Source organism: Gossypium raimondii, chromosome 2 (genome assembly GCF_025698545.1).
Source record: "Gossypium raimondii isolate GPD5lz chromosome 2, ASM2569854v1, whole genome shotgun sequence".
NCBI classification, from domain to species: domain Eukaryota; kingdom Viridiplantae; phylum Streptophyta; class Magnoliopsida; order Malvales; family Malvaceae; genus Gossypium; species Gossypium raimondii.
This window is the reverse complement of record NC_068566.1, coordinates 3,489,906-3,504,409: the sequence shown is the minus strand read 5'-3', so window position 1 is coordinate 3,504,409 and position 14,504 is coordinate 3,489,906. Positions and strand designations below refer to the sequence as shown.

Genomic DNA, 14,504 nt, shown 5'->3' with positions numbered 1-14,504 from the left:
ATTTAATTTATAATCTATCTATTTATAAACATTTACATATATCTTTCATCTATAATATATATTAAATTAGGGTAAATATATTTATTATATTACTAAATTGAAATAAAATATTTAATATATTATTTATTACCATGTGATTATAAAATAATAATACTAATTATTGAGATAGATAACATCATTTTAATACTAAATTAGGATATGTTTGTTTCACATAAAATGATTTAGGATAATTATTTTTATTTTTTCTGTATTTGTATCATAAAAATAATTTGGTCAATGAAAAAAGTCAATTTTTCTAAAAAGACTTTTATCTTTTAAAAGCATAAATTACTTTCTAAAATTACTTCTTTATATAACTTAATTTTTATATAAAAATTAACTTGAATAAAGTCAGTTATTATATTAACTTTAATAATAGGTGCATTTTAATAGAGACATAGTTTAAAATGTTTTTTTAAATTAAATTCAACAATTTTTTTAGCTTATCAAACAATACTAAAATAAAGGCTGTGTTTGATAGGGGGAAAACCAATTCCGGAATTGGTTTTACATGTTTTCCAGTGTTTGATAGCAGGAAAATATTTTACTTTTGTAAAATCAATTCCAAGACACGGGAAAACCTATTACAAAATTGGGGAAAATGTCTTACGCCCTTCATTTCAGTAAGACATTTTCCATTTTCTCTCCAACTTCTAATACCTTCATTCCTTCATTTCCTTCCATTTCCAAACCCCACAAGATCTGTCATTGATTTTCCCCACAATACGTTCTCTCCACCACCATTTCATCGGATCTGTGGGAAATTTCTGTAAGACATCTTTGGGTTTGTATTTTCTATTTCATTTCGTGGGAAATTTTACATTTCAATGTCGAAAATGGTTTTATTTGGTTTTTGAACTGCATGTGTAATTAAACTGTTATTGGTTGTTTTGTTGGATTGTTTGTGCTACATTGTTGGTTTTGACTGTTCTTGTTTGCTTTGTGCTACTACGACATGATTATACACTCCTTTCCTTCTTCTTTTGGTTCGGTTTGCTTTACGCTTGAATCGACCTTTCCTCTTGGTGTCGGGAAGGTGAGCTTGAAAGAAAGATTGGAATTGAGATTGTATTTCGGGACAAAAGTTCTTGCTAGCGGTGAAGCCCCACTTTTAGTAAGGTTATACCCGCTTTTGGAGGTGCGGTAGAGAAGCTACTCTTAGCTACAGGCTGGCAAGGGACATCGGTTTAAGCTCTCTCAATGGGTAGCTCATTTCATTGGCTACCTAGCTCATACGGAATAGGTCTCTGACTTGATCCTGTCTGCAGTCGTGGATCACCCAAATCACCCAAATCATTTTATAGGTGTGAATAATTCAATAACTCTCACATACACTGGTATATATGTGAATCCTGCTACTCCAACTTTCGTTGTTATAGGAGATAGCTTCGGTTTTCTTTCTCTCTACTCTTTCTTTTCACTCCAGATCTATGGGATAGCTCGGATCATTGCTTTAGATCAAGTGCAGGCTCGTGGTTCGCCTGTTCGCTAATCTATAGCAGGGGGATGAACAATTTAGGAAAAAGACTTCCAAAGAGGTTCCTTCTCTCTATTAGCTTTAAGCATTGCATAATCTTTCTCCAACACCTTGGTCTTCCAACGAGCACGTCGGTTTTGGAACCAAATAGCCACTTGCCTTGGTCAGAACCCCAATTCTTCACTAACTTCACTTTTCTCTCTGGTTCTAACTTGTTTCCACATCGAAATTCTTCTCTAAAGCCTTAACTTGATGCATAGATAAACGCCTTTTCTTCTCTGTTGCTTGACCACCTTCTTCTAAGTTGTCTTCTTCATCTAAACCATCTAACATAGCACGGAATTCCTTCTTTGTAAATTTGGTGCTTCTTTGAACTCTTCTCCTCTGCATAATCAACTGAATTAAACACATCGAATTTGGGTTAAAGAAACATGAAATAAAGGTGGGAATTAAAGAAAAATAAATGAATAAAGGTTGTTTTGAAAACTAAATTATAAATATATTAGAGTTTCATTTTTATGTATTTTTCCTCCATTGGGTTAGTATGTTTTGACAAATCGTTTGAATTATATGTAGATATCTGCTACGGCTTTTGGATATTTTATATAATAATTGCCTTTAAAAATAAGTTAATTCTTTTTAAAGAAACTAATCATAAATTATGAATAAGTATTTTCTTTTTACTTCCATTCACACGAGCGAAGTTCACATGTTTTTAGCTCATAATTCTCTGATTATTGTTAATATGGTAATGAGAGTTGTTGAGGATGATTAAATATTATATCGGAATTATGGATGAAATGTTGGAGTTTTTAATTAATATCGATATAAATTTAATTATTATAGAAGTGAAAAGATAAAACATGTGATGTTGTCTTTAATTTATACAAGTTGGATGTAATTGTGTTAAAATAAACTGTTGAAGATGACCCAATTTTGTATGTTTATTGATTTGGATTTTGATTATGTTTATTGATGATGGCAAGACCGATGTTGTCTTAGCTTCTATTTTTATTGCTCCTAACGGTTCTAATTTCTTTGTATGCTTGACCTCCAATTGTATAGTTCTTCTTGTCCTAGCCTCTACCTCAAAGATTCGTACTCGTGTTGGTGGCCTTGGTCGATATTTTCATAAGAGGTTTGTGGTGTGCTTGATTTATGATAAGTGAATTAAATGGTTGTTGGATGTGTTTGGGTATGGTTTATTATTGATTTACATTTTTTCGTAATTTGTTGGGAAATGGCGTTGATGAGTCATTATATTTATGATAAGACCGATATTTTTGTTAATTATGTCCAAATTTTAACTGTATATATAGCAATTGTAGCAAGGCACTTAAACATTATTTATTTTTATAAAAGTAATCAATTTATAATTTAAAAATTATAAAAATAGAAATAAAAAATTTATAACATTGTCAAATTTTTTGTTTATATTGAAATAAAAAAGAAAACACACTTGATAGCAATTGAAGTATTTAAAACTCTTTTATATTTTAAAAAAGAGGCATCAACATTTATAGCTTTTGGGCAATATATTTTAAGTCATGGTAACTTTATAAAATCATGATCAATATATTTTAAGTCATGGTAACTTTATAAAACATATTATTAACTATGATCAATATATAACAAATACATGAAAGATATTTTAAGTCATGGTAACTTTAATACATGAAACATATTATAATTTAAAACTCTTTATAAATACATGATCAATATATGTATGTATTGGTAACTTAATAATATATAACAAACTCTTGCACCAATTGAAGTATTGTATTAACTATGATCAATATTTAAGTGCTACTTTAAAAAATTATTATTGGGCAATTATAATTAGCTTGATATGTATGTATGCACTTTTTAGTCATGGTAACTTTATGTGATCTTATGAAAATCTTGTATCTTTTGTAGTAGTGATCATATATTTGTGTGGCATTATTTTGTGTAGATGGATCGTAATCAAAATCAAATGGCAATTGCCGGAGTTGTGGCTTCAGTTTTAGCTTTTGGGGCTCTTTGGATTAAAAAATTAGAAACTAGGAAGGAAATTGCTTCTCGCCCTCGTGTGAATCGAGATTATGAAAGAGAAAACTATATTAATAGTATTTTATATAGTGGTTACCAACATTGCATTGATATAATAAGGATGAGACCGATCGCCTTTTTTAATTTATATGATATTCTTAGTACGAATAATTTGTTACAATCGTCTAAATCTGTCGATATTAGGGAGTAAGTAGTTATATTTTTACATATAATTGGTCATAATGTAAGGTTTCGAGTGATTGGATCTAGATATTATAGATCAATTCAAACAGTTCACCATTACTTTAGGGTTGTATTGAGAGCTATTTTGAAATTGTATAGACTAGTTATTAGATTACCTGATGAGTCAACTCCTAGTGAAATTAGAAACAATCCAAGGTTTTATCCTTATTTTAAAGATTGTATTAGAGCATTAGATGGAACTCATATTCATGCATCCGTTCCACTTAGCATGCAAGGAAGATTTCGTAGCCGAAAAGGGGGGACGACACAAAATGTATTGGCTACCATTACATTTGATTTGAAATTTGCCTATGTTCTAGCTGGTTGGGAAGGTAGTGCACATGATTCTCGTATTTTAAGTGATGCACTTTCACGCCCAAGAGGATTAAGAATTCCAGAAGGTAATATTTATCACAAATAGTTCCAGTAAGCTCATAGTTTATCAGTATTAATTACGTATTGTAAAATTGTAGGTAAATATTATCTTCTCGATCTTGGATATGGCATCCGAATTGGATGTATTACCCCATATCGTGGTGTCCGATATCATTTAAAAGAGTTTGGTGCTGAAGGGCCTGAAAATGCAAAGGAACTCTTTAATCTTCGACATTCATCATTACGGATCACTGTTGAACGTGTTTTTGGGATTTTGAAGAAACGGTTTCGTGTATTAGATGCTGAACCATTTTGGAATTTTCAAACTCAAGTAGATATAGTTTTGGCTTGTTGTATCATTCATAATCATATAATGGGAGTTGATCTTAGTGATTTACTTAATCAAGGATTATACGAGGAGTCTGAGTTTGATTCGATAATACAAACTCTCACGGAGCGAGAAGAAAGACAAGAAGCAAGAGAATGGTCTGCTAAGAGAGATGAGATTGCAGAAACTATGTGGACTGATTATATGGCTAGAAATATTAGGTAGATTTAGGGCTTAGGGTTATTATTTCTATGTTATGTATGTTTTAGACTGATGTTGTTTTTTTTTTTTTGTAAATGTTGGTTGGATAATAACATTGTCAAATTTTAGATTGTTGGATTTTGATATATGTCTTGAATTTGTTAGATATTGATTATGTTTTAACATTGTTGGATATTGAATTGATTATTATGTTTTAAGCTTGTTGGATATTGAAATTATTGACAATGACAATTATTTAATGTAGAATGGGTAAGGGCAACACAGAAGGGACCTCCAAACAATTCAGGTGGACAAAACCGATGGAACATGTTTTCCTTGAAATTCTAGCAGAGGAGGCTCGAAAAGGAAATAAGCCTTCTAATACTTTCAAATCAGTTTCTATTAATCGAGTTGCCGAAACCATTTCTTCTAGATTCCAAGTCCAATGCGATACGAAGCATGTGGAAAATCATTTGAGGACAGTAAAAAACCAGTGGCAGATTATATGCAAAATTCGAGTTGAAAGTGGTTTTGGATGGGATGATAACATGAAAATGATCACATGTGATAGAGCGACATACGATGCAACAGTGATGGTAATATATGTATATATATGTTAAGAATATTTCAATTGTTTTTTACTTGTTATTCTAATTGTGTATAATATCCAACAAGCACACAAGAAGTATGAACCATTTTGAATAAAAGCATTGATCATTATGATGAAATGGTCGTGGTTGTTGGCAAAGATATGGCAATGGGAGTTTTGCCGAACATTTCTTGACATAGATTTGGATGATGGTAATGAAGATTCAATGCACTGAGATCTGCGACAATGAAGAGGCTGAAGAGGTAAGAACAAATATATCTTCATCTGGCACATCCAAACGTAAAAGAAAAAGTGGTCAAGAAAGTCTCGTTGATGAACAAATTAAAATTGTGGGTGAGCAACTTGGCGAAATTGCTAATGCTTTGAAACAATTTATCGCCGACAAGACAAAGATGACTTTACGAACAAGTGATGTCGATGGAGGAAGAAGGATTTGATGATGAATTCTTGTGTTCTGTGTGTGATTATCTAGGGAGTCATGAATCAGAGGCCAAAATGTTTTTAGTTAAAAGTAAGAAGCATAGAAAAATTTGGCTTTAAAAATTTTCTCAGGGTTGAAGATATTGATACTTTTATGTGGTGTAATATTATGCACTCGGACAATGTTGTTACTATGTGGTGTACTACTAATTATGTATTTGGATAATATTATTTCTAGTACTCATTATGGTTTTGAAGCAATTTATAATTATTCAATATTCTTACTAGTACTCATTGTGGATAATATTTTTTCAATTTATAACGATCAATATTGTAGCTTATTATTGAGTATTATTATAAATAAATCATTGCAATATATGTAAAAATAATTTAAAATATAAAATTTATTAATATATATTAATATATGTAAAAACAACTTTTCCGGAAAATATTTTCAGAAATCATCAAACAATGAGAAAATATTTTACATGATTCAATCAAACACCGAAAATATTTTCCAAGAAGTCATTTTACGTGAAAAGTAAAACATTTTCCGAAATCATTTTACGGAAAACATTTTACCGCTAATCAAACAGACCCAAAATTAGAATGTGTTTGTTTCACAAATAATAACTTACAAAAAGAGTTTTTACATTTTTATGTTTGTTTTATGGAAAATGACTTGATCAATGGAAAATAAATCTTTCTCTAGAAAATGACTTTCCTCTTTTAAAAACATAAATCATTTTCAGAAAAATAATTTCTTATAGGTAACTTGATTTTTATATAAAAATAAAATTGAATAAAATTAATTATTATATTAATATTTTAATAATAAATATATATTACAACTTATAGATGTTTTATTGTATAAGATATGAATATTTTAATAAAGATATAAATATAAGCATTTGTTTAGATTTTACTTAATTTCATTTATCACTCTATTTTCATTGTATCACTATTTCCTCCTATATATATATATATATATATATATAATATACTTAACTTTAAATTAAGTTTTAGTTAAATATCGATTAATATTATTATTAAATCTATATGAGATATAATTTATTATAAAATAATAAAATAAATTTAATTGTCCAAGAATGATGTTTCTTCTCTAACAAATATAATTTGTTCTGTGTTTTCACCAAAACAAATTAAAAAATAATTTCAAGAAAATTTATTAAACAATGAGCGAAATCATCTTAGCATAAAAAAATATAATTTAAAAAAATCAATTCGCTTTTTAAAATTATTTTTCAAAAAATAAAATAAATACAATTTTTCATAGTTTTGTTTGGCCCAATCTAAGCTTGAGTAATGATTTTTATCGTTGAGTAAATCCGATCTAATTTAAATTAAAATAAAAATATTTTATATAAACATTAATATGAAATTATATAATTTGATGTTTTATTATTTTTAAATAATAAATGAACTCGAGTCCAAGTGTGTTTAATATATTCTAAACATAAGATAATTTTTTCTAGATTCTAATCATATCCTTATATTCTTAAACTAACCTTAAAAGGTTTTAATTGACATCAATTAATAACGTGTCAAATTTTTTAAAATTTCTTTTCCATAAATCATATATCCTTGTATTTCCATTCATATGCATGTTTAATATAAATATCCAACACTAATAAATAGAAGCAACATAAATTCACCCCTTTAATGCTTTTTAATAACAGAAAATTATATAATATCTAATTTCTTTGGATTCTAAACCATTTAACACTAACAATTATCTATTTAGTGAATTAGGCTATACACTAAGAGATTCACCACTCTTTGACATAATTTTAATTTAAAATATCAAGACAATTGCAAAGACCAATACATGCTATTGAGTTATAATGTAACATATATTTCAGTAAAGATACAACAGCAGCAGGAACCCTTAATTTCTTAGGTTGGTTAGTGGGTACCTCTTCTTCTTTTTTCTTTTTTTGCAAGTTCAGTCTACTGGAGGTTCTTGGTGCTGTCATGCATGCCTATCGAGTGCGATTCTGTTTGCCCTAACCGACTCGTAATATTCTTCATCCCCGTAAACTTTCCTGGACAATCAGATGGAGGTCCGTATGTAGAATTGAAAATTTAGAACTAGGATCACACATGCAGGCAGTGGTGGAATTTTGAGAACTCTAAAAGTAGTAGTGAGCAACGATGCGCACAATCAAATGTATGATGCTGATACAAAGGCCCTTGTATTAATTTCTAGGCCGAGTTCTTAATACGAGTAGAAGTTAAATTTAAGAAAATTTAAATATACTTTGAGTTCATTTTGGCAAGCAAAGGCCGGTTAAAACAAGTAATCGGGTAATACTTTTAAGGAATTTGCTAATGGCTGTTCTAAGAGCACTCTAGGTTACTATATATACTAATGTATTTACTTTGATGCGTTGATATTTGAAAATGATGAATATCAAGTTTTCGAATTTTGCACTTATTACTACAAATAGGATTTAAGTACCCTAAGGATACTAATTAGTAAAACCCTACTTCTAAATCAAGTTAACCTTAAAAGAACAAAATTTCAAACACTCACCATTAATCTAGGTAACATAGTTAAAGATATCTATCTTGTAGTATAACCAAGACGAGCAACCATCTTGTAATGGATGACTAATGCAAATGCAGATGAGAAAGTGATTGAATAATGCAACACGGGCAACCAAAACCCATAAAAGTAAACCTAAAATCATACTTACGCTAGATCTACCAAATTTTGTGACTTGATGATGGCTTTTCCCTCTGGGAATTCGAGGCAGGAGTAATGCATTATCATCTCCTTTAACGTATGCTTTGTGCTTTTAACATCATTATCCCATAATATGCTCTGAAATAAGAGGTCAAAAAAAGTTGTAAACCGAGGCAAGTTCAATTCAGTATCAAAAGGTGTGAAAGTTAATCAGCATGCAGAAACAGTAGCTACAAAAACTTGAAAATTTTCAGTAATGCAAAGAATTAATTGGGAGCATTAAACAGAAGAACTTGCTTATTTATAAACATTACTCAACAAGCACAGGTTTACTTCAATAATTTTTTTCTTTTATATCACATATTATGTTTCTTAGACCTAAGAGTGAGATTAGTGAACTTAAATAATACTTAGTAAAATTGCATTCCTCTGTCAAACTGGTATAGATTCAAGAAAAGGTATTGTCATTGTTTAAGAAGAAATTGCGGAGCACAATATCAAGTTGTATTTAAGTTGGCCAGTAGGGACAAACCTACCTTCCTAACATACTCCTTTTTCACATCTTCCCAATGTGCTTTAACATTGGGAGAGAAAATCGAAACATTCCAGAGAGCACCTCTTGCAACCATAACTGATGAAGCACCTTTAAGAGAAAAAAAAAAATCGACACATATCAGGCCACAATATAAAAGTATATATAGAATATGAAAGACTTCAGGGTTGGTAACCGCATAAAAATTTAAGTCTGGAATCCATAGGAAATTTTGCAACATAACAGTGGCAGTGCTTAGGGCAAGGAGGATATAATACTAATGGTACAAGAATGTCTTTTAGTCACTTAACATATACCATTTCAAAAACTTGGAAGAACAGAAAAATAAGTAAAATATCATTGGAAAACCAAAGTCATCTTTTAGCTACCTGTTGCAACTTTAATGCGCTGAATGTCATCATATTCAAAAACATCACCATTTGCAATAACTGGAATAGTTAATGCTGATACAACATCAGCAATCTCATTCCACTTTGCAGGATCCCTTGGCCTTTCTGCAACTTGCCTGCAATTTTAACAAGAAAAATACAACACATCATTAAGAAAAAAACCAAAGGCCTAATGTAATAGAAGCACAGAAACACCATCCATATGGTGTCCCTAATTTGGTTTCTAGTTGATACCACAACAATCTTTTATACCATTACAACAAATATCTATTCATTGGCCTAAGAATCACGCCTTTAACTTTCCAAAGACAACTTTAATTCTCAGAATATCCTCCTTCACACTACTAGACCAACACCTTGATGGTTGATAGTTTGAACTTTTGCATCTGTTAGTCATCATTATATTCCCAGACACTTAATGCACACTAAATAATTTATATGATTGCCAAGAGTAGCATTTTCCTAAAGCATTATATTTTCCTTCTCTCAGAAGCATCAAGCTTCTATCATGGCCTCACTTTCCCTGCCAGATTTCACCAAATTTATCCCCTAATCCCCTCACCCTACAACTTTAAGCTAGCCATTGAAGTTACCAATTTTGATATAAAATCATGACCAAATATTGTATTTTGAAAGATATAACATCAGATAAAAGGTCATTTTCCTGCTTATGCAGAAAGTGTAATGGTTCAGAACAAAGAATTGAAGAAACACAATTCTGTAGCTATATAAAAAATATGATAGAGTTTTCCTTTTCCAATTTTGATTTCCATTTCCAGGCTGATCCAACAAAGTTCAGATTTAACTACTTTGAAAAGTTGAAGAAATAATTACATAGATATGACAAATACATTACAGACTATTGGCTAAAAAGGTATATTATATGATCGATCCACTTTAAACAGATGAAACAGCTATATATAACAACAAAGGAACATGGAAACCATTAACTTTGATCTCATTGATTGCCAAATTGCAGTCACACCAAAAGTCATAAATGTCTCAAACACACAAAAGATTGCATCTACAGTTACCTTCCATGGACAGCAAGAGCAGAAACACCGGTCTTCTCAATTCTCCTTGCAAGTTCTACTGTATCCTGGGATGATTTTAAAAGTCGGATCTTGCATGTTACTGGAGTGTCTATGTTCCTCCTTAAAGTTGTTAAAATCTGAATTAGCAAAATAATAATGTGAAAGATTAAAGTTAAGAGCACAAACTGGCAAGGAAATTAAAGGATTTTTCCAATAATATGAGGCACCTACATCATGTATGAGATCAGGCTTTGTCAACAAAGCAGCACCCATGCCGCCACTCACAGAAAATGACTTGGGACAACCCATATTGATATCTACCGCAGCAACATCTTTGCACCTGTAGAAAGATTGACTTTCACCGTTAAAAAGGTCAAAAAGAAATCCTGACTTTGCTTATATTAATTATTTCCAACATCATAAAAAATAGAATAATAATTTGCATAAAATAATCATATACTTGTTAGACAAGTAGTTGGAATGGAGCAATGATCAAATTATCATAATCACTTAAATTTTTGGAAAAAATAAAGACACCCCTTAACATGAATTATGCATTTAATAAATCAATCATCTATTGTCATGAAAAACCAGAGTTATCAGGAGCATAACTAACATTGAAGAACAAAAAGCAAATTAACCAGCCCTAGGCTCCATGGATAAAGGATTAGCTTATCATAAAACTGATTCAGTTGCAAATGCGGGTGGATTCCAAATTTAACCATTATCAGTATAGTTATGGCTTGATAAAAAACCTTTGTGGATTCCAATAGCCTACAGCTCAAGCCATCTTCTGTATGCCGAAGAGAATTCTAAACTAGAGTTTTCCATAAGAGACAAGAAAGAAAGTCATTTGATGATAACACTTGAGAATGTAACACAATAAAAGGGTCATTTTCTAGATTATCATTACGTAATTAATAGCACTCATCTAGAATAAAAATGACACGCATAAAAGGATGGTGCAAACAAAAGAGGGAGGGGGGGGCAGTTCATGAGCATCATTGCAACTGCATGACAAGAAGAAAAAAGAATGCCAAACTGGTATAAAATTTACACTAATTGAGCAGCCTTTAGAGCCCTCACAGCATCAGAAGTGCCCATTTGAAATACAACCCGAGCCTTCTCTTCATTACAGGTTCTAAAGACAACATTATCCGTTCCCTTCTCAACAAAATCAGTTGATCTGATATAATCTGCAAAAAACAATAATGGAAAAAGAAACAAATATGACTAAATCAAATCAAGTTCAATCATCCGAGAGAAACAAACGGCAAAACATTAAAAGACGGTGCTATCCTCTTTCCAATCCTCTGTCTCACTTTCATTGAAAAAATAAAGTCTTTTATGAATTGATATTCCAATTATTTCGAAAAGCTAAAAGCATGTACATGGCCATGAGATTAAAGCCAACCTTATTAAGGCAAAAAGAAGAAGAATAGTCCTAAAATTTGTTGCATTAACGGAATTATCCAGTAAGTTCAGAAAAGAAGAAAAACAAGTGTAACGTACCATTAACTATGCGCTCACATTTGATAATCTTGTGATCAATAATTTCCTCAGCGTATGTAATATCTGCACCGTAATCAGCCGCTAGTAATCTAAATGGCAGCGTTCCCTGGATCAACCAAGAAAAAGAAGTCCAATTACATAACGAAATTTCAAAACGAAGAGATGAACTGATTAAGAAAGTGAGAATTTGGTAACGGGAGTTCAATTTACTTACAACTCGAACCATGGGAGCGAGAACGAGCTTGTTCTCGTACTCCATTGTTGCTGCTTCGTAGTTGACGGCGGAGACGAGCAACAAGAGCAACAAAAACGCACGCAAAAATTGTGTGGAACGACTTTAAACGGCGAAATCCGGCGCCTGGAAACAGAATCCACATACTTTTTTTAAGAATTGGGCTTCACCAAGAAGTAAGGCCTAAAACCCTAACTCTAAATCTCAAGTTCTGAGCCCATTAATGATGACACTAATTTGAAATCTAAAAAAAATCTAATTTATAAATAGAATTCTTCACGGGCCGATTTTGCCCGTTCAAGTTGCTCGAAATTGATTTGGACAAAAAAAATTTTAAGTTGATTTAAAATATAGGTCAAATTTGAGTTTCAATATTTAAGGTCGAGCTTAAGTTTCGTTTGTTTCATTGAAAATAACTTTTAAAAAATATTTTTTTTAAATTGATTTAATTTTTTAGAAAAAGCTAATATTTTTTAGTGTTTGAATGAATCTGTGTAAAATATTTTCTTTTGTTTGACAAATTTCTGAAAATATTTCATAAAATTATTTCAATGAAACAAACATGCATTTGAGATTTTCTTATTTTTTATTGCTTAATTGAGTTTATTTTATATCTATAAATTTATATTTTACATTATTTTTGCATATATTAAAAATATTTTGTTAAATTCAAGTCCATTACAACATCATTTTTAGTTACATGACTATCAAGTGGGTATTTTATTTAAAAATGTGAAATCAACAAAATTGACAATAAAACGTTAATTTCGTATCGATACCACTCATATCTATTAAAACGTTATAGAAAACCTAGCTCCATGCTAAATCGTGACGGTAATAGAAATCAAATTTAAGAAAATAAAACATGGTTTTGAACTCATGACATCAACAAATTTAAAACTAAAATAAAATTAGTACCCGAGAAAGAAATAGAAATAAAACATGGTTTTGTTCACTTCCAATTGATTGAAAAAAATTTTAAGATAGTCGATTGAGTTTTAACTCGATTGGCATGGACATTGTTACCAATGCAAAAGGACGTGGATTCGAATGTGCTGAAACGTATTATTCTCTTATTTATGGATTGGGAAAAAGCTATGAGCAATTCTAAATATTAAGTTAATAATAGCATATAATAAATACCTATAATAAAATTATTTTAAAAAACAAACTTAAGATAAACGAAACTTCTTTCCAATGAAAATTTCCTTCATCTCACCTACACAATTCCGTGGACTTTCAACATTTAATTAAGCTATAATTTTAGTACAAACAACATTACTTGACTCAAGAAACTTCCTTCTCTGTGTTTGATTGTCCTTTTTATTTGGGATAAAGTACAATTTAGTCCTTGAATTTAATATTTTTTCCAATTTAGTCATAAACCTTTTTTGGTTTACGTTAATCCCTGAATATTATAACTTCTTCCAATTTTGGTCTATGTAATGACGTAGCACTCTAAGATTGTCATATCACCACCTATTTTTTTAATGAAAAATTATATTTTTTAGGTGATGGCGTGATATAATATCAAAATATCATGTCATCACATGAATCAAAATCGAGAAAATGTGTCAAGTTTAAGGAACTAATGTGGACAAAAAAAATAAAAAACTAAGTTGAGAAGTGCACCAAATTCAAGGACTAAATATTACATTATTGCTTTTATTTTGCTATTTTTATCCATTATTTCTAAACCAAATATTCAAACAATTTTAAATATAACCATTACATCATAACACCAAATATTTTGGGGAAAATCAATGTCCAAAATTGCACAAGTTTATCTAATATTGTACTCTCTTTTGAATGGGGTATTTAAAAGAATTAACTCAATTCCCTTTTAAAGATGATCTGAATGTTCTTTTAATATATAATAACATAAAGGTCTAATTATGCTTATAGTCCTTGTACTCTTATATTTAATATTTTTATTTGTTTGTTTGGTTTTACACACATATAATATTGATCACGTGAGTAAAATTTTTATTTAAAATTTTGTCACATAATTAACTTAACAAGTGTTTTTAGTATTATTATAGATTCGATTTCAATTATTAAAGTAAATTACTAAATTTTGGAGATTAAAATAGAGAGACTAAATATCGATCCTACTAGAAACATAATTAGACCTTAAATAAATCAAGATTCAACCAACATTATCTTATTTAAAGCTTGACCCATACTTAATCAATGAAGTGGCAAACAACTTAACCACTGTTGAGGGTTCTTGTAATGTGGTCAAATCGGGTAAGTTATCGATTTTACGATTCGAATGGTTTGATTAAAAATGATAATAAACATTTAAAAAAAATCAAATAATCTAATTTAATCGGTTCAATTAGTTTGT

At 30.2% G+C, this 14,504-nt stretch overlaps 2 protein-coding genes across 2 annotated transcripts; one reads left to right on the top strand and one right to left on the bottom strand.

The window, feature by feature from the left end:
• Positions 1-4,019: 4,019 nt before the first annotated feature.
• On the top strand, positions 4,020-5,741 carry LOC105784917 (uncharacterized). The gene is made up of 3 exons (XM_052627766.1): positions 4,020-4,191; positions 4,264-4,457; positions 5,484-5,741. Exons 1-3 carry the CDS (start codon positions 4,020-4,022, stop codon positions 5,739-5,741), a joined length of 624 nt encoding a protein of 207 aa, XP_052483726.1.
• Positions 5,742-7,501: 1,760 nt separating this feature from the next.
• LOC105787730 (uncharacterized) lies at positions 7,502-12,292 on the bottom strand. Its single transcript, XM_012614263.2, has 9 exons — positions 12,137-12,292; positions 11,923-12,028; positions 11,468-11,606; positions 10,642-10,750; positions 10,411-10,547; positions 9,356-9,492; positions 8,971-9,077; positions 8,445-8,572; positions 7,502-7,790 (listed from the first exon to the last, which is right to left on the bottom strand). Exons 1-9 carry the CDS (start codon positions 12,179-12,181, stop codon positions 7,718-7,720), a joined length of 981 nt encoding a protein of 326 aa, XP_012469717.1. The 5' UTR covers positions 12,182-12,292; the 3' UTR covers positions 7,502-7,717.
• Between the last annotated feature and the right edge of the window lie 2,212 nt (positions 12,293-14,504).

Bases quoted from the DNA above. Each gene is read 5' to 3' on its own strand.
- LOC105784917 (XM_052627766.1), top strand. From the start codon at position 4,020: ATGCAAGGAAGATTTCGTAGCCGAAAAGGGGGGACGACACAAAATGTA. The intron at 4,192-4,263 runs GTAATATTTATC...GTAAAATTGTAG, and splicing joins AGGATTAAGAATTCCAGAAG to GTAAATATTATCTTCTCGAT. The intron at 4,458-5,483 runs GTATTAGATGCT...TTCTTGACATAG, and splicing joins TTTTGAAGAAACGGTTTCGT to ATTTGGATGATGGTAATGAA.
- LOC105787730 (XM_012614263.2), bottom strand. From the start codon at position 12,181: ATGGAGTACGAGAACAAGCTCGTTCTCGCTCCCATGGTTCGAGTT. The intron at 8,573-8,970 runs GTAGGTTTGTCC...CTCTTATTTCAG, and splicing joins AAAAGGAGTATGTTAGGAAG to AGCATATTATGGGATAATGA. The intron at 7,791-8,444 runs GTAAGTATGATT...CTGATTGTCCAG, and splicing joins CAAAATTTGGTAGATCTAGC to GAAAGTTTACGGGGATGAAG.